This window comes from Salmo trutta, chromosome 18 (assembly GCF_901001165.1).
Source record: "Salmo trutta chromosome 18, fSalTru1.1, whole genome shotgun sequence".
In the NCBI taxonomy this organism is placed as follows: Eukaryota; Metazoa; Chordata; class Actinopteri; order Salmoniformes; family Salmonidae; genus Salmo; species Salmo trutta.
The window spans coordinates 58787815-58806972 of NC_042974.1; the positions used below are offsets into that span (position 1 = coordinate 58787815).

General features: G+C 43.5%; 1 protein-coding gene across 1 annotated transcript in view; it reads left to right on the plus strand.

Moving 5' to 3' along the window:
* LOC115153611 (protein FAM160B1) overlaps window positions 1-19158 on the plus strand; it is an 86551-nt gene that overhangs the window by 15513 nt on the left and 51880 nt on the right. The window contains exons 5-10 of the mRNA XM_029699232.1: window positions 1986-2108; window positions 2347-2544; window positions 2751-2947; window positions 6286-6400; window positions 6621-6697; window positions 17215-17407. Coding sequence (XP_029555092.1) covers window positions 1986-2108; window positions 2347-2544; window positions 2751-2947; window positions 6286-6400; window positions 6621-6697; window positions 17215-17407 — 903 coding nt within the window. The remainder of the gene's footprint in view (window positions 1-1985; window positions 2109-2346; window positions 2545-2750; window positions 2948-6285; window positions 6401-6620; window positions 6698-17214; window positions 17408-19158) is intronic.

Genomic DNA, 19158 nt, shown 5'->3' on the forward strand with positions numbered 1-19158 from the left:
ATTATTGGCGGAGAGTCACGTCATTGAAAATAATATTTTTAGATATACTGTAGGTGTACATAGGCGACATGAGTCTCACTAGTGTTAAAAGTGGTGTAGATCTTATTTATTTAAGAAGCATATTGAAGTTTGAAGCAATAGGATTTGAAGCAATACCCTACCCGCTGTTTTCAGCTATTTCAGCACCGTTTCGCACTGCTCTGAGACAAGCATGGGGACTGGTCTTGATAAATTAATGAGATTTTATTTTCACTGAGTAACACGCTGAGTAACATGCCTGAGTAACACGCTTTTCATCCGGACGTGAAAATACTGCCCCCTAAAGAGAGGTTAACAGGTGTGCCTTGTTAAAAGTTAATTTGTGGAATTTCTTTCCTTCCTTAATGTGTTTGAGCCAATCAGTTGTGTTGTGACAAGGTAGTGGTGGTAGGGTATACAGAAGAAAAAGACCAGGTCCATATATATTATGGCAAGAACAGCTCAAATAAGCAATGAGAAACGACAGTCAATCCAGAAAATTTCAGGAACTCTAAGTTTCTTCAAGTGCAGTCGCAAAAACCATCAAGCGCTATGATGAAACTGGCTCTCATGAGCACCGCCACTGGAAACTATGACCAAGAGTTTCCTCTGCTGCAGATAAGTTCATTAGAGTTGATTGCACCTCAGATTGCAGCCCAAATAAATGCTTCACAGAGTTCAAGTAACAGACAGATCTCAACATCAACTGTTCAAAGGAGACTTCATGAATCAGGCCTTCATGGTCGAATTGCTGCAAAGAATCCACTACTAAAGGACACCAAGAAGAAGAGACTTGCTTGGGCCAAGAAACACGAGCAATGGACATTAGACCGGTGGAAATCTGCCCTTTGGTCTGATGAGTTCAAATGTGAGATTTTCTGATTCCAACCACCGTGTCTTTGTGAGACGCAGAGTAGGTGAACGGATGATATCCGCATGTGTGGTTCCCACCGTGAAGCATGGAGGGGGAGGTGTGGTGGTGCGGTGGTGCTTTGCTGGTGACACTGTCAGTGATTTATTTACAATTCAAGGCACACTTAACCAGCATGGCTACCACAGCATTCTGCAATGATACGCCATCCCATCTGGTTTGGGCTATCATTTGTTTTTCAACAGGACAATGACCCAACACACCTCCAGGCTGTGTAAGGGCTATTTGAGTGATGGCGAGTTATGGAGTGTGATGGAGTGCTGCATTAGATGACCTGGCCTCCACAGTCACTCGATCTCAACCTCAATGAGATGGTTTGGGATGAGTTGGACCACAGAGTGAATGAAAAGCAGCCAACAAGTGCTCAGCATATATGGGAACTCCTTCAAGACTGTTGGAAAAGCATTTGAGGTGAAGCTGGGTAAGAGAATGCAAAGCTGTCATCAAGACAAAGGGTGGCTACTTTGTTTTAACACTTTTTTTGGTTACTACATGTTATATATTTCCTTTTTTTTTTTACACATTTAACCCCTTTTTTATATCTCTTAGATTATGGACAGACACTTCAAAACCTTGTTTCTTATGAATTTTTTTTTGAGGACTGCACTTTTTTGCATTTATGAATGAATGTGTTATTCAATACGTTTCTATGGGCTTTAGAGTAAAAGCCAAAATCTATGTCGTCAGTTGTCTGTCACTCCCATCATTTGCGTGACACACAGACACACACCTGACCTGGCCATGTTGAAGCTCCACCAGAAATATTGGAAAATATTTGCCTCCACTTAGCCTCTGCCAGGGCTTTCAAATACATTCTTTCGTCATGATTCTTCTAGTTGTGTTATGCGATTTCGTGCTATAGCCCAGCTGTGGTTGGCCAGTAGAGGGTGATATCATAGTATATCACTTTTTTTGTTGAGTACATAATCATGATAGGACAAAGGTTGACATCGCCCATCCCTAATGTTTAACATGTAAATGGTATTTGTACACTGTTTCAGTGTGAAGCAACGTTTCTCCCTGGTTGTCTCCTTAGAAACTAATCCGTCTGTGTGGAGAGATCCTGGCTGCTCCCACAGAGAACGAGGAGATCCAGTTCCTCTGTATCGTCTGTGCCAAACTGAAGCAGGACCCCTACCTTGTTAACTTCTTCCTGGAGGTACGTATGATGTTCGTAAGATGCTACCTTTACAGAGACAGCAGGGTTGTGTTCATTAGTCACCAAATGCGCTGAAATGGAGTGAAATAGAGGTACTATCTGTTGCAAAATGTTTTGTTAGTGTGCTCAAATGAGCACAACCCAGCTCGTTTCAGTAAGGAGACTTGAGAGACAGCTGAACTGATGTCACAGTGTTAATCCTTCAACAGTTTTTTTTCTTGTTTCTCCTTGTTCACAGAATAAAGTGAAGAGGCCTGACCCAAAGAGTCCCAGTGCAAAGGGGGTCAGAGAGGATTTGGCTTCACCAGACACAGGTCAGCCCCAGGCAGAGGGAAAGGCAGCTGAACCACCTGATGAGCCCAAGGCTGCTGCTGACCAGTCCAACATCAACAACTACAACATAGTCACGTCTCTCCTCAACCTCACCAAGAGCCCGGTCAGTACCTGCTCATACCACAGATCCCGGACCAGGTTACTCATACCACACTGTTGTGGAATATAGTCGTTTTGATATGAGGTTGCAGTGGGAATAGCTTCAGTTGTGTTTTTAATGTAGATTGAACTGTGTTTGTGTTGTTTTAGTAGCATTTATATTCATACTTTTCTCTTACTCTTCCTCCCTCTCTCTGTCTTGTCTCTCAGGATGGCAGGATAGTGGTGAAGGCTTGTGAGGGTCTCATGCTGCTGGTCAGTCTGCCTGAGCCAGCCGCGGCCAAGTGTCTGACAGAGAACACTGAGCTGTGTGAGCTCCTGACTGACAGACTTTCAGCCTTCTACAAGGCTCTCCCCACGTCCATGGATCCGCTGGACATTGAGACAGTGGAGTCTGTCAACTGGGGGTGAGGCTTCGTTGTCCGCTATTCAAGCTAGCTCTGCTCTGTCAGAGATCTGTCTGTGGTGCTATATGTGTCCCCCAAATGGCACCCTATATAGTGCACTACTTTTGATCAGGGCCCATTATTAATGGAAACCCACAACTAAAATCTCACGCAATTGCGTCAGATGCTCCAAACGAAAACTCTGAGCCAAAGCATGGGCCAAATGTCTAACCAAATGTTTAATCTGTTGCTGTTAGTAATATTTCACTAAAACAATGAAGTGTGCGTGCGTACATACAGTACCAGTCAAAGGTTTGGACACACCTACTTATTCCAGTGTTTTTTTTATGACTATTTTCTACATTGTAGAATAATAGTGAAGACATCAAAACTATGAAATAACACATATGGAATCATGTAGTAACCGAAAAAGTGTTAAAACTTAAGTATCGGCGTTCCGTAAAATGGGACAGTTGTAAATCATGCAGCGCGTTATGTCAAGATCGCAGATTTTAGAGAAACAACAAATGTTGGTACATATGTGTCTTATATGAGCTGAAAGCTTAAATTCTTGTTAATATAACAGCACTGTCCAATTTACAGTAGCTATTAATGTGAAAAATTGCCATGCTATTGTTTGAGGAGAGTTCCTAACAACAAAACACTTTTTACCGCGATAGGTTTGATAAATTCACCTCTGAAGGTGAAATGTGTACTTAAATCAGAGCAAGATTTAAAAATGTATCATCCAAAGGGTCCCAGAGATAACATGAGGTGTTGTTTTGTTAGATAAAATCCTTTTTCATATTCTAAAAAGGTCCATATAGCATGCACGATCGATTTTGTATTTCCACTCGTTCAATTTGCAAAGAAAGGAATCTGAAAATCTCACCCTAAACGTTGTTTCATTGAGTCAAATCACATTCGTATCTATTCCTCAGAGATCCTAGAAGGTAACAAGACTTCACTATTTCATTAGGGGTGTAGTATATCCTATAGGACACCATATTTGGTCAGAGAGCAACGCCTTCATGGCACGCCTATGACGCGAGCGGCCATCACTTGAACGACTGTATCTTTGTCAAATAAGCACCAATCGGGGTCAAACAAGCTAGCTAGATAGCCAATGAGCTGGGCTTTAGGGGAGTATCCGGAAACAATGTATATGTCGTAAAATGTAGCTGCTAACCTTGTACGACAGCATGCCTTTTCATTTTGGACAAAAATTATAAGTATATTCAGAGTTATGAAGTTATGAAAACTGATTGTTTTGCAAATGTTGAACTTATAATATGGCTACTAATACTTGGAAAGCTAAATCGAAGTCCAAGTATACAGATTTGTTGATACCACATTTCCACAAACTTCAGTGTTTCCTTTCAAATGGTACCAAGAATATGCATATCCTTGCTACAGGCATTTAGATTTGGGTATGTCATTTAGGCGAACATTGAATAAAAGAGGGCTATCCATAAAAGTTTTTTTAAACAAATCAAAATATTTGTTATATTTGAGATTCTTCAAAGTAGCCACACTTTGCCTTGATGACAGCTTTGCACACACTTGGCATTCTCTCAACTAGCTTCATGAGGTAGTCACCTGGAATGCATTTAAATGAACAGGTGTGCCTTGAGAAATGACAGTCTATCATTACTTTAAGACATGAAGGTCAGTCAATCTAGAAAATGTTAAGTACTTTGAACGTTTCTTCAAGTGCAGTCGCAAATACCATCAAGCGCTTTGATGAAACTGGCTCTCTTGAGGACTGCCACAGGTAAAGAAGACCAAGAGTTACCTCTGCTGCAGAGGATAAGTTAGAGTTACCAGCATCAGAAATTGCAGACAAAATAAATGCTTCAGAGTTCACATCTCAACATCAACTATTCAGAGGAGACGGTGTGAATCAGGCCTTCATGGACACCAATAATAAGAAGAGTCTTGCTTGGGCCAAGAAACACGAGCAATGGACATTAGGCCGGTGGAAATCTTTCCTTTGGTCTGATGAGTCCAAATTTTAGATTTTTGGTTCCAACCGCCGTGTCTTTGTGAGACAGAGTAGGTGAATGGGTGATCTCTGCATGTGTGGTTTCCACAGTGAAGCATGGAGGAGGAGATGTGATGTTGTGGGGGTGCTTTTCTGGTGACACTGTCAGTGATTTATTTAGAAATCAAGACACACTTAACCAGCATGGCTACCACAGCATTCTGCAACGATACGCCATCCCATCTGGTTTGCACTTAGTGGGACTATCATTTGTTTTTCAACAGGATAATGACCCAACACACCTCCAGGCTGTGTAAGGGCTATCTGACCAAGAAGGAGAGTGATGGAGTACTGCATCAGATGACATGGCCTTCACAATCACCCGACCTCAACCCAATTGAGATGGTTTTGGATGAGTTGGACCGCTGAGTGAAGGAAAAGCAGCCAACAAGTGCTCAGCATATGTGGGAACTCCTTCAATACTGTTGGAAAAGCATTCCTCATGAAGCTGGTTGAGAGAATGCCGAATATAAGGCAAATTTGTCATCAAAGAAAAGGGTGGCTACTTTGAAGAATCTCAAATATATTTTGATTTGATTAACACTTTTTTTGGTTACTGCATGATTCTATATGTGTTATTTCATAGTTTTGATGTCTTCACTATTGTTCTACATTGTAGAAAATAGTAAAAATAATGGAGAACCCTTGAATGAGTAGGTGTGTCCAAACTTTTGATTGGTACAGTATATATTTTTTCATACATATAGTTTTTTTTAGATCTGGCTACTGTCCCCCTGCAGTACCTCAGAACTCCACTTTAAGAACCCCTACCATAGTAGTGCGCAATATACTCTTTACGTTTTATTTGTGAATGGTCTACTAAGGAAGAATTGATTTATCAAATCAGTGTAATGACTTATCAATGTTTGCTTGCACTGGACACTTAACAAGCTACATTAGACCCCATCAGTCTAAAAGCCCCACCTGAGAGAAACCTATAGCCAAACAGTGGCCACAGTTCAGAATAGAAACATTCCATGATTCCTCAGTTAAAACACACCAAATATATCTATCCGAGTTAAGACAACTATAGAATGAACATGCATCTTCCTTTTTTTATGTAACCTTTATATAACTCGTCAAGTCAGTTAAGAGCAAATTCTTATTTACAATGACGGCCTACCGGGGAACAGTTTGGGGGCGGAACAACATATTTTTACCTTGTCAGCTCGGGGATTCGATCCAGCAACCTTTCGGTTACCGGCCCAATGCTCTAACCACTAGGTTACCTGCCACCCCGTCCCTGCCGCCCCATCTTGTTCAATTAAGGATCCAGAATTTGAAAAGTATAATATTTAAATTGTCTCTGTTGCAGACTGGACGTGTATAACATGAAGGATGATGCTGCAATCTTCACTGGGAAGCGAGCACTCATCTCATTCCTATCTTGGCTCGATTACTGCGACCAGCTCATCAAAGAGGCACAGAAGGTACAGAGCAACAACATTGACACACCATTGACTGGTAAATGCTTTAAATAGAAGACAGTGGCTTGAAAAAAGTTACTTACATTTTTTGGGGAACAACAAAGACAGAAGATAATACAATTAGCTATACATACAAGACTCGCATTACATACATTTTCTATCATGAGTTTTTATATCAGTGACTTCGGGAGTAATGAAATGTTTCCTGGTCTTGTACCCTCAGACTGCAGCTGTAGTGTTGGCTAAAACAGTGAGAAAGATGTTCTTTGTGACGGTCATGGAGCCCCAGCTGATGCAGACGTAAGTACCCATTCAGAATCATCAGGGGAACACTCATAGATGCCTCTTTGTGTGTGTATGTCTGCCCAATACATCCATTGACAATGAACAAAGGACTTGGTCATAATGCCAACACACGTCATTCAGTGATGAGACATTGTTATGGGAATGTGGGTATAATCTAGGGCTGACTGACTCCAATTAGTCGACTGGTCGATTGTTTGGGCGACCAATATTTTTTTTAGTCGAGCAGGAGCAAACATATATCTATATATTTTTTTTTATTGCACACGAGACACACCTGTCTTATTCGCACCCATCTCAGTGAACTAATACATTGTGGAGGCCGAGACTAATCCTTTGCGGAGGCCGCAGGGATAGCACCGTTCAAGAAGAAGGGGAGTGTGGCTAAAATGCACAATGCACGTCTCTCTCCAGAATGCGACCTCCCCCGCCAATTTGTGCACATTCATTGTTTCGTAACTTCATAGTGTGAAGTGTTTGCGTTTGATTGTTAGTGTCTATCAATTCCCCATTACATACAGTACCAGTCAAAAGTTTGAACACACCTAATCATTCTAGGGTTTTTCTTTATTTTTACTATTTTCTTCATTGTAAAATAATAGTGAAGACATTAACGCTATGAAATAACACACATGGAATCAGGTAGCAACCAAAAAAGTGTTAAACAAATGGAAATATATTTTATATTTGAGATTCTTCAGTCATTTTTTTTTGTTGTCATTTTTATTAGGATCCCCATTACCTAACGCTATAACGCTAGCTAATCTTCCTGGGGTCCAACACCAATTAACAAGACATTACAAACCACAAATCAAGACTTCACAAACATTCAACAAGTAGACAATACAGACAATTAAAATACCTGACAGGAAACACATTTAACATTCAGTTGATGCTTTCTATTTCCTGGTCTATCACATTAGATATTCTTTTATTTTTTTGTTGAAGTTGGATTTACTTTTTGCCTGAGAAATATGGATTGGTAAAGAGTTCCATTCAGCTATGTCTCTATATAAAACTGTAGATTTAGGGCGATTTGTCCTTGGTTTAGGTTGTCTTAGCTGCCCTGAATTTGCCTGTCTGGTTAGGTGGTTTTGCGTGTTGCTAGTAACTGGCCTGAAAAATGTAGCATTCCTAAAGAAAATCAGAAGACTGGATAGTAATTTGTTTTTAACGTGAAGCCATGAGAGATTGTGATGCGTTTGGATAATATTCATACAGATAGAGCAATGAAGAGCTAATCTGGCAGCCCTGTTTTGAGCGATTTTGAGCTTTTTTATATCTTTCTTTGCTGTAGATGTCCATATAACCGGACAGTACTCTAAGTGTGATAGGACCAGGGATTGAATCACCTGATTCAGTGTGCTAGATGTTACATACTCTGAACATTTTCTTGTGACAGCAATTCCCTTACCCATCTTAATAACAATATTATCTATGTGTTCTGACCATGATAAAGCTGCATCCAACATGACGTCTAGTAGTTTAGTTTTTTTCACTTGCTCTACATGCGTTCTATTCATCGACAAATTTAATTCGGGATCATCAGCAAGCATATATCTTGAACCAAATACAATACAATTCATTTTAGAAATGTTCAACACCAATTTGTTCATATCAACCCACTCAGACACCGTTCTTAGTTCACTGCTCAGTACATCTGTTAGCTCATTACATTCGGATGCTGCGCTATACATTGTAGTCATCAGTATACATGACCACTCTTGCTTTGTTCATTACTAAAGGTAAATCATTAGTAAAGATAGAGTAGAGAAGTGGGCCTAGGCAACTTCCTTGAGGAACACCACAGTGTAAATCTTTACTGTTTGAAAGTTACCATTTAAGAACACTTTTTGCCTTCTCCTGGATAGATAGCCTTCCATCCAGGATAGAGCTATAGACTTAAAACCATAACATTTGAGTGGATTTCATAATCAATTACATCAAAAGCAGCACTGAAATCTAGCAAGACTGCACCAACTAACTTCCTGTCATCCATACTCTTTAACCAATCATCTGTCATTTGTGCTAAGGCCGTACTCGTAGAAGTACTCGTAGAATGCCCTTCTTTATAAGCATGCTGGAAACCCGTTATCAGACCATTATGTGAGAAATAATCCTTGATTTGTACAGATACATTTTTTTCAAATAATTTACATAACACACACATATAGGACAACTATTAGGACCAGTGAATGCATATTTTTTATCATTAGGTAGTGGAATAACCTTTGACTCTTCCCAGACTTCTGGGCACATCCCATACATCAAGCATTTATTAAAAATATGTGAGATTGGGGTAGATATTTGGTTAGCTGTAACGCTAAGCAATTTGGCGTCAAGATTATCTGTACCAGGTGACTTGACATCCAAAAGAGACAACAGCATCCTTTTTTCCCTCTTGATAAAATTCAAACATGCATTGCCTTCTCCTTACATTTACATTTACATTTAAGTCATTTAGCAGACGCTCTTATCCAGAGCGACTTACAAATTGGTGCATTCACCTTAAGATATCCAGTGGAACAACCACTTTACAATAGTGCATCTAAATCTTTCGGGGGGGGGGGGGGGGGGGTAGAAGGATTACTTTATCCTATCCCAGGTATTCCTTAAAGAGGTGGGGTTTCAGGTGTCTCCGGAAGGTGGTGATTGACTCCGCTGTCCTGGCGTCGTGAGGGAGCTTGTTCCACCATTGGGGTGCCAGAGCAGCGAACAGTTTTGACTGGGCTGAGCGGGAGCTGTGCTTCCTCAGAGGTAGGGAGGCGAGCAGGCCAGAGGTGGATGAACGCAGTGCCCTTCTTTGGGTGTAGGGCCTGATCAGAGCCTGAAGGTACGGAGGTGCTGTTCCCCTCACAGCTCCGTAGGCAAGCAGCATGGACTTGTAGCGGATGCGAGCTTCAACTGGAAGCCAGTGGAGAGAGCGGAGGAGCGGGGTGACGTGAGAGAACTTGGGAAGGTTGAACACCAGACGGGCTGCGGCGTTCTGGATGAGTTGTAGGGGTTTAATGGCACAGGCAGGGAGCCCAGCCAACAGCGAGTTGCAGTAATCCAGACGGGAGATGACAAGTGCCTGGACTAGGACCTGCGCCGCTTCCTGTGTGAGGCAGGGTTGTACTCTGCGAATGTTGTAGAGCATGAACCTACAGGATCGGGTCACCGCCTTGATGTTAGTGGAGAACGACAGCGTGTTGTCCAGGGTCATGCCAAGGTTCTTAGCGCTCTGGGAGGAGGACACAAGGGAGTTGTCAACCGTGATGGCGAGATCATGGAACGGGCAGTCCTTCCCTGGGAGGAGGAGCAGCTCCGTCTTGCCGAGGTTCAGCTTGAGGTGGTGAGCCGTCATCCACACTGATATGTCTGCCAGACATGCAGAGATGCGATTCGCCACCTGGTTATCAGAAGGGGGAAAGGAGATGATTAATTGTGTGTTGTCTGCGTAGCAATGATAGGAGAGACCATGTGAGGATATGACCGAGCCAAGTGACTTGGTGTATAGTGAGAATAGGAGAGGGCCTAGAACAGAGCCCTGGGGGACACCAGTGGTGAGAGCACGTGGTGCGGAGACAGATTCTCGCCACGCCACCTGGTAGGAGCGACCTGTCAGGTAGGACGCAATCCAAGCGTGGGCCGCGCCGGAGATGCCCAGCTCGGAGAGGGTGGAGAGGAGGATCTGATGGTTCACGGTATCAAAGGCAGCAGATAGGTCTAGAAGGATGAGAGCAGAGGAGAGAGAGTTAGCTTTAGCAGTGCGGAGAGCCTCCGTGACACAGAGAAGAGCAGTCTCAGTTGAATGCCCAGTCTTGAAACCTGACTGATTAGAATCAAGAAGGTCATTCTGAGAGAGATAGCAGGAGAGCTGGCCAAGGACGGCACGTTCAAGAGTTTTGGAGAGAAAAGAAAGAAGGGATACTGGTCTGTAGTTGTTGATATCGGAGGGATCGAGTGTAGGTTTTTTCAGCAGGGGTGCAACTCTCGCTCTCTTGAAGACGGAAGGGACGTAGCCAGCGGTCAAGGATGAGTTGATGAGCGAGGTGAGGTAGAGGAGAAGGTCTCCGGAAATGGTCTGGAGAAGAGAGGAGGGGATAGGGTCAAGTGGGCAGGTTGTTGGGCGGCCGGCCGTCACGAGACGCGAGATTTCATCTGGAGAGAGAGGGGAGAAAGAGGTCAAAGCACAGGGTAGGGCAGTGTGAGCAGGACCAGCGGTGTCGTTTGGCTCAGCAAACGAGGATCGGATGTCATCAGCCTTCTTTTCAAAATGGTTGACGAAGTCATCCGCAGAGAGAGAGGAGGGGGAGGAGGATTCAGGAGGGAGGAGAAGGTAGCAAAGAGCTTCCTAGGGTTAGAGGCAGATGCTTGGAATTTAGAGTGGTAGAAAGTGGCTTTAGCAGCAGAGACAGAAGAGGAAAATGTAGAGAGGAGGGCGTGAAAGGATGCCAGGTCCGCAGGGAGGCGAGTTTTCCTCCATTTCCGCTCGGCTGCCCGGAGCCCTGTTCTGTGAGCTCGCAGTGAGTCGTCGAGCCACGGCGCAGGAGTGGAGGACCGAGCCGGCCTGGAGGATAGGGGACAGAGAAAATTGAAGGATGCAGAAAGGGAGGAGAGGAGGGTTGAGGAGGCAGAATCAGGAGATAGGTTGGAGAAGGTTTGAGCAGAGGGAAGAGATGATAGGATGGAAGAGGAGAGAGTAGCGGGAGAGAGAGAGAGCGAAGGTTGGGACGGCGCAATACCATCCGAGTCGGGGCAGAGTGAGAAGTGTTGGATGAGAGCGAGAGGGAAAAGGATACAAGATAGTGGTCGGAGACTTGGAGGGGAGTTGCAATGAGATTAGTGGAAGAACAGCATCTAGTAAAGATGAGGTCAAGCGTATTGCCTGCCTTGTGAGTAGGGGGGGAAGGTGAGAGGGTGAGGTCAAAGGAGGAGAGGAGTGGAAAGAAGGAGGCAGAGAGTAATGAGTCAAAGGTAGACGTGGGGAGGTTAAAGTCACCCAGAACTGTGAGAGGTGAGCCATCCTCAGGGAAGGAACTTATCAAGGCATCAAGCTCATTGATGAACTCTCCAAGGGAACCTGGAGGGCGATAAATGATAAGGATGTTAAGCTTGAAAGGGCTGGTAACTGTGACAGCATGGAATTCAAATGAGGAGATAGACAGATGGGTCAGGGGAGAAAGAGAGAATGTCCACTTGGGAGAGATGAGGATTCCAGTGCCACCACCCCGCTGGCTCGATGCTCTAGGGGTATGCGAGAACACGTAGGCAGACGAGGAGAGAGCAGTAGGAGTAGCAGTGTTATCTGTGGTAATCCATGTTTCCGTCAGCGCCAGGAAGTCTAGGGACTGGAGGGTAGCACAGGCTGAGATGAACTCAGCCTTGTTGGCCGCAGACCGGCAGTTCCAGAGGCTGCCGGAGACCTGGAACCCCACGTGGGTCGTGCGCGCTGGGACCACCAGGTTAGAGTGGCAGCGGCCACGCGGTGTGAAGCGTTTGTATGGCCTGTGCAGAGGGGAGAGAACAGGGATAGCCAGACACATAGTTGACAAGCTACAGAAGAGGCTACGCTAATGCAAAGGAGATTGGAATGACAAGTGGACTACACGTCTCGAATGTTCAGAAAGTTAGGCTTACGTTGCGAAAATCTTATTGACTAAAGTGACGAAAATGCTAGCTAACTAACACAACACTACACTAATCAAGTCGTTCCGTTGTAATGTAATAGTTTCTACAGTGCTGCTAGTCGGTAGAGGTTGGCTATTATACAAAAGCAACTTTGTAGCTAGCTAACATAACATAACACTAATCAAGACGTTCCTTTGTAATGTATTTAGTTTCTACAATGCTGCTCGTCGGTAATAGTTGGCTGGGTATGGAACAATGGCGTCGCGGGGGACGGAAATAGCTGGCTAGCTAACCTAGCTAACCTAGCTAGCCTCGATAATTACTAAACTACACAATTATCAAGCTATGACAAAGACAGCTATGTAGCTAGCTAGCTAACACTGCACTAGTCAAATCGTTCCGTTGTAATGTAATAGTTTCTACAGTGCTGCTAGTCGGTAGAGGTTGGCTATTATACAAAAGCAACTTTGTAGCTAGCTGACATAACATAACACTAATCAAGACGTTCCTTTGTAACGTATTTAGTTTCTACAATGCTGCTCGTCGGTAATAGTTGGCTGGGTATGGAACAATGGCGTCGCGGGGGACGGAAATAGCTGGCTAGCTAACCTAGCTATTACTAAACTACACAATTATCAAGCTATGACAAAGACAGCTATGTAGCTAGCTAGCTAACACTGCACTAGTCAAATCGTTCCGTTGTAATGTATTTTTAATTACAGCGCTGCTAGTCGGTAGCGGTTGGCTAGCTAGCGGTGTTGACTAGCTAGCAGCTAGCAGGCAGCAGTGTTGACTACGTTAGGAGGACGAAAAAATAGCTGGCCTCGATAATTACTCTAATTACTCTAAACTACACAATTATCTTTGATAGCTAAGAAAAAATTGTTCAGATCAAACAAACCAAACCGTTGTAATGTAAAGAAGTGTAATATTACCTGTGGAGCGAAGCGAAATGCGACTGCTCGCGACTGCTCGCTCCGGACCTTCATGATACAATCTTGTATAAGGGTAAATGACATGAAGACATCAGTTGGAATCATAGCATTCCTCAACTTGTCCACTTTGCCTGTAAAATATTCATTAAAGTAGTTTGCGATGTCATGTGGTTTTGTAATAAATATACCCTCTGATTCAACAAAAGAGGCAGACATGTTCGAATTCCTACCCATAATAGTGTTCAACGTTTTCCACAGTTCTTCCCCCATCACCCTTTACTTAATCAATTTTGTGCTGATAGAATCCCTTCTTTCCTTTGTTTAGCTTGGTCACAAGATTTCTTAATTTACAATAACTTAGCTTATCAAACAGTGCACCAGATTTATCTGCTACTTTTTTGACATCATAACGTTGAGTCATTAAATTTCTCAGCTCATCATCAATCCATGGGGCACTGTTTGACCTCACAGTGCATTTCCTTAAAGAGGCATGCTTATCAGCTATACTCATAAATCAAATTCATTTATAAAGCCCTTCTTACATCAGCTGATACCTCAGTGCTGTACAGAAACCCAGCCTAAAACCACAAACAGCAAGCAATGCAGGTGTAAAAAAAAAACTCCCTAGAAAGGCCAGAACCGAGAAAGAAACCTAGAGAGGAACCAGGCTATGAGGGGTGGCCAGTCTTCTTCTGGCTGTGCCAGGTGGAGATTATAACAGAACATGGCCAAGATGCTCAAATGTTCATAGATGACCAGCAGGGTCAAATAATAATAATAATAATCAGTGGTTGTCGAGGGTGGAAATGGTCAGCACCTCAGAAGTAAATGTCAGTTGGCTTTTCATTGCCGATCATTCGGAGTATCGCTACCGCTCCTGCTGTCTCTAGAGAGTTAAAAACAGCAGGCCTGGGACAGGTAGCACGTCCGGTGAACAGGTCAGGGTTCCATAGCCGCAGGCAGAACAGTTGAAACTGGAGCAGCCGCACGGCCAGGTGGGCTGGGGACAGCAAGGAGTCATCAGGCCAGGTAGTCCTGAGGCATGGTCCTAGGGCTCAGGTCCTCCGAGAGAGAGAGAATTAGAGAGAGCATACTTAAATTCACACAGGACATCAGATAAGACAGGAGAAATACTCCAGATATGACTGACCTTAGCCCCCCGACACAAACTACTGCAGCATAAATACTGGAGGCTGAGACAGGAGGGGTCGGGAGACACTGTGGCCCGATCCGACGATACCCCTGAAAAGGGCAAAACAGGCAGGATATAACCCCACCCACTTTGTCAAAGCACAGACCCCACACCACTAGAGATATCTTCAACCACCAACTTACCATCCTGAGACAAGGCCGAGTATAGCCCACAAAGATCTCCGCCACGGCACAACCCAAGGGGGGGCGCCAACCCAATAAATAATTTCATAAACAAACTTAGTGACATTTCAGGATCATCCTTACTACACACTTCTAATGATTGCACATTCTTAATCTCATCCACAAATGAGTCCTGATTGAACCCTCTGTAGGACCTTCGGTAGATTACCTTAAGCAAAGCATCCACCCTTTGCCTTGATGACCGCTTTGCACACTCTTGGCATTCGCTCAACCAGCTTCATGAGGTAGTCACCTGGAATGCATTTCAATTAACAGGTTCACCTTTTGTTAAAAGATAATTTGTGGAATTTCTTTCCTTAATGCGTTTGAGCCAATCAGTTGTGTTGTGACTAGGTAGAGGTGGTATACAGAAGATAGCCCTAATTGGTAAAAGACCAAGTCCATATCATGGTAAGAACAGCTCAAATAAGCAAAGAGAAACGACAGTCTATCATTACTTTAATACATGAAGGTCAGTCAATCCGGAAAATTTCAAGAAATTTCAATGTTTCTTCAAGTGCAGTTGCAAAAACCATCAAGCGCTATGATGAAATTGGTTCTCACGAGGACCGCCACAGGAAAGGAAGACCCAGAGTTACCTCTGCTGCAGAGGATAAATTCAGCCTCATAAATTGCAGCACAAATAAATGCTTCACAGAGTTCAAGTAACAGACACATCTCAACATCAACTGTTCAAAGGAGACTTCATGAATCAGGCCTTCATGGTCGAATTGCTGCAAAGAAACCACTACTTAAAGACACCAATAAGAAGAGACTTGCTTGGGCCAAGAAACATGAGCAATGGACATTAGACCGGTGGAAATATGTCCTTTGGTCTGAGTCCAAATTTGAGATTTTTGGTTCCAACCTCTTTGTGAAATATGGAGTAGGTGAACGGATGATCTCCGCATGTGTGGTTCCCACTGTGAAGCATGAAGGAGGAGATGTGATGGTGTGGGGATGCTTTGCTGGTGACATGGTCAGTGATTTATTTAGAATTCTAGGCATACTTAACCAGCATGGCTACCACAGCATTCTGCAGCGATACACCATCCCATCTGGTTTGGGCTTAGTGGGACTATCATTTGTTTTTCATCAGGACAATGACCCAACACACCTCCAGGCTGTGTAAGGGCTATTTGACCAAGAAGGAGAGTTATGGAGTGCTACATCAGATGACCTGGCCTCCACAATCACCCAACCTTAACCCAATTGAGATGGTTTGGGATGAGTTGGACCGCTGAGTGAAGGAAAAACAGCCCACAAGTGTTCAGCATATGTGGGAACTCCTTCAAGACTGTTGGAAAAGCATTTGAGGTGAACCTGGATGAGAGAATGCCAAGAGTGTGCAAAGCTGTCATCAAGGCAAAGGGTGGCTACTTTGAAGAATTTCAAATATAAAATATATTTTGATTTGTTTAACGCTTTTTTTGGTTACTACATGATTACATATGTGTTATTTCATAGTTTTGATGTCTTCACTATTATTCTACAATGTAGAAAATAGTAACAATACATTTATTTATTTTTTGCCAATTTAGTCCTTGTGCTTTGATTGGAGCACTCCTGTCAATGTTGAGTAAGGACGTGCACCTGATTACGCTAGAAGTAGGCCTATAGGCTTCCTGGCCTGCGTGCAAATGTAGGCATATTAATGTGCCCATTTGGGGATCTGATAGTATTTCTGATTTGGCATAACGCACCACCACTAATGAGCTGTGGAGCTTCTCAATGTTTTCTTCACCTCAAACAGCAAGCAAACAAGTCTGTTTTTACATCCGTTGAGAAAGACAATTGTTCCTCAATGTATTTAAAAAATCTTTCCAGCTTTCTCCCTTTCGATAACCGCTGCGTGAAAGGGGCTGCTGCATGAAAGGGGAAAATGTCATGCTCTAATCCAGTGGAAATGTCATAAAATCGGCCTACCTGATTACTTATCCAGTGAGCTCGGGACAGACGGCCTACAGCTGTGTCTGTCCAGAGCTCACTGGAGCAGGAAACTCTGAGTGCTCAAAATATTTTATACAATGTTGCAAGTTTGCTAGCACAGCTTCAGGTTGGACCCAAGTTAATAGTTGTTACAATGTTTCAAGTTCGTTGCAGACAGGCCATGCATAGCCAATGGGATTCATAGGATATTTATTTTTATCAGGATATGTTTTACCTGCGGGCTGCAATGTTTTTGTTTGTTGGCTTTATAGGCAATTTTTTTACGTAGTTGGCATTGGCAATAGAAGTTACTTTTTAGGTTTGTATAACTTTCATTTAGATTTGGATAGAATTTTGTTTTACCACGACAACGATTTTGAGATACGACGATGTTATTATAAATGAAATGAAACTGTTCCACGAAAATGTGCATATCAAAACCATAACTGGCAGGTAAGATCAGTAGAAATGGTAAGATAAATTAGAATTCCAAATAAGAATGGTTGCCGATTCCTCATGTAGCCTATTACCGGCAACTTCAGGAGAGCAACTGCAGTATCTGCCAAGCCAGTAGGAGTGGGAGGAGGATGGTTAGGTTAATATGTTTATTTGAGTATAATGCTGTGACAGTGGTTGACAGTGTCCCTTTTGTCCCCTGTGTAGGTCGGAGGTGGGCATCCTGACCTCCACAGCTCTGCTGAACAGGATCATCCGCCAGGTGACCTCAGAGGCCCTGCTGCAGGAGATGGTCTACTTCCTGCTGGGGGAGGAGAAGGGACCAGAGACCCTCGCCACCATTGCCCAGAACCCCCTCCGACACAGACTCATCGAGCTCTGTGACCACCTGTCAGATGAGGTACAGTGCCTAGTGATTGACAGTTGTCACATTTTGCAGCCTAATATTTAAATCTAAAAAGGATTACATATGGTTTTTTTCCTACTGATCTATACAATCTACTTCACATATTTGTATCATGTAGAATGGCGCAGAAGAGGATAGCTGATGTTTTACCTAACCAACTGTGCTATTTTGTTAGTTTTTTTACATTGTTTGTAACTTTATTTTAAACTTATTTTGTACATAATGTTGCTGCTACTGTCTTTTATGACGAAAATTACTTCTGGACATCAGAACAGCGATCATTCACCTCAAACTGGAAAAATATTTTACCTTTAACGAGTCCGTGTCCGACGCGAAGGATATACTGCTTTCTTGGGAACAGGCCCAAATCCCTGTCATTTGCCTGAAGAAAAGATGGAGAAAAAGGTGGCGGAGGTCGGGCTGCCTTCTGAGAATTCGGAGACGAGCGAGTAAACTCTCTCTGCCATCCGTTCTATTGGCCAACGTGCAATCATTGGAAAATAAAATCGATGACTTAAGGTCAAGATTATCCTACCAACGGGACATTAAAAACTGTAATATCTTATGTTTCACCAAGTCGTGGCTGAATGACGAAACGGATAATATAGAGCTGGCAGGATTTTCCATGCACCGGCAGGACAGAGAAGCTACATCTGGTAAGACTAGGGGTGGGGGGGTGTCTATTTGTCAATAACAGCTGGTGCACGATGTCTAATATTAAAGAAGTCTCGAGGTATTGCACGCCTGAGGGTAGAGTACCTTATTACAAGCTGTAGACCACACTATCTACCAAGAGAGTTCTCATCTATATTATTCGAGCTGTCTATTTACCACCACAGACCGATGCTGGCACTAAGACCGCACTCAACCAACTCTATAAAGCCATAAGCAAACAAGAAAATGCTCATCCAGAAGTGGTGGTCCTAGTGGCCGAGGACTTTAATGCAGTCAAACGGATTTAAGTTTGCCCTAATTTCTACCAGCATGTCACATGTGCAACCAGAGGGGAAAAAACTATAGACCACCTTTACTCCACACACAGAGATGCATATAAAGCTCTCCCCCGCCCTCCATTTGGTAAATCTGACCATAATTCTATCGTCTTGATTCCAGGCTTACAAGCAAAAACTAAAGCAGGAAGTACAAGTGACTCACTCAATACGGAAGTGGTCAGATGACGTGGATGCTACGCTAGCACAGACTGGAATATGTTCCGTGATTCATCCAATGGCATTGAGGAGTTTGGCAGTCACCGGATCATCAATAAGTGCATCGACGACATCATCCCCACCATGACTGTACGTACATATCCCAACCAGAAACCATGGATTACAGGCAACATCCGCATCGAGCTAAAGGCTAGAGCTGCCAATTTCAAGGAGCGGGCCACTAATCCGGGACACTTATAAGAAATCCCGCTCTGCCCTCTGACGAACCATCAAACAAGCAAAGCATCAATACAGGATTAAGATTGAATCCTACTACACCGGCTCTGATGTTCGTCGGCTGTGGCAGGGCTTGAAAACTATTATGGACTACAAAGGGAAACCCAGACGCGAGCTGCCCAGTGACGTGAGCCTACCAGACGAGCTAAATGCCTTGTATGCTCACTTCGAGGCAAGCAACATGCGCGATAGCACCAACTGTACTGGACGACTGTGTGATAACGCTCTTGGTAGACGATGTGAGCAAGAACCTTTAAACAGGTCATCATTCACAAACCCGCAGGGCCAGATGATTTAAAA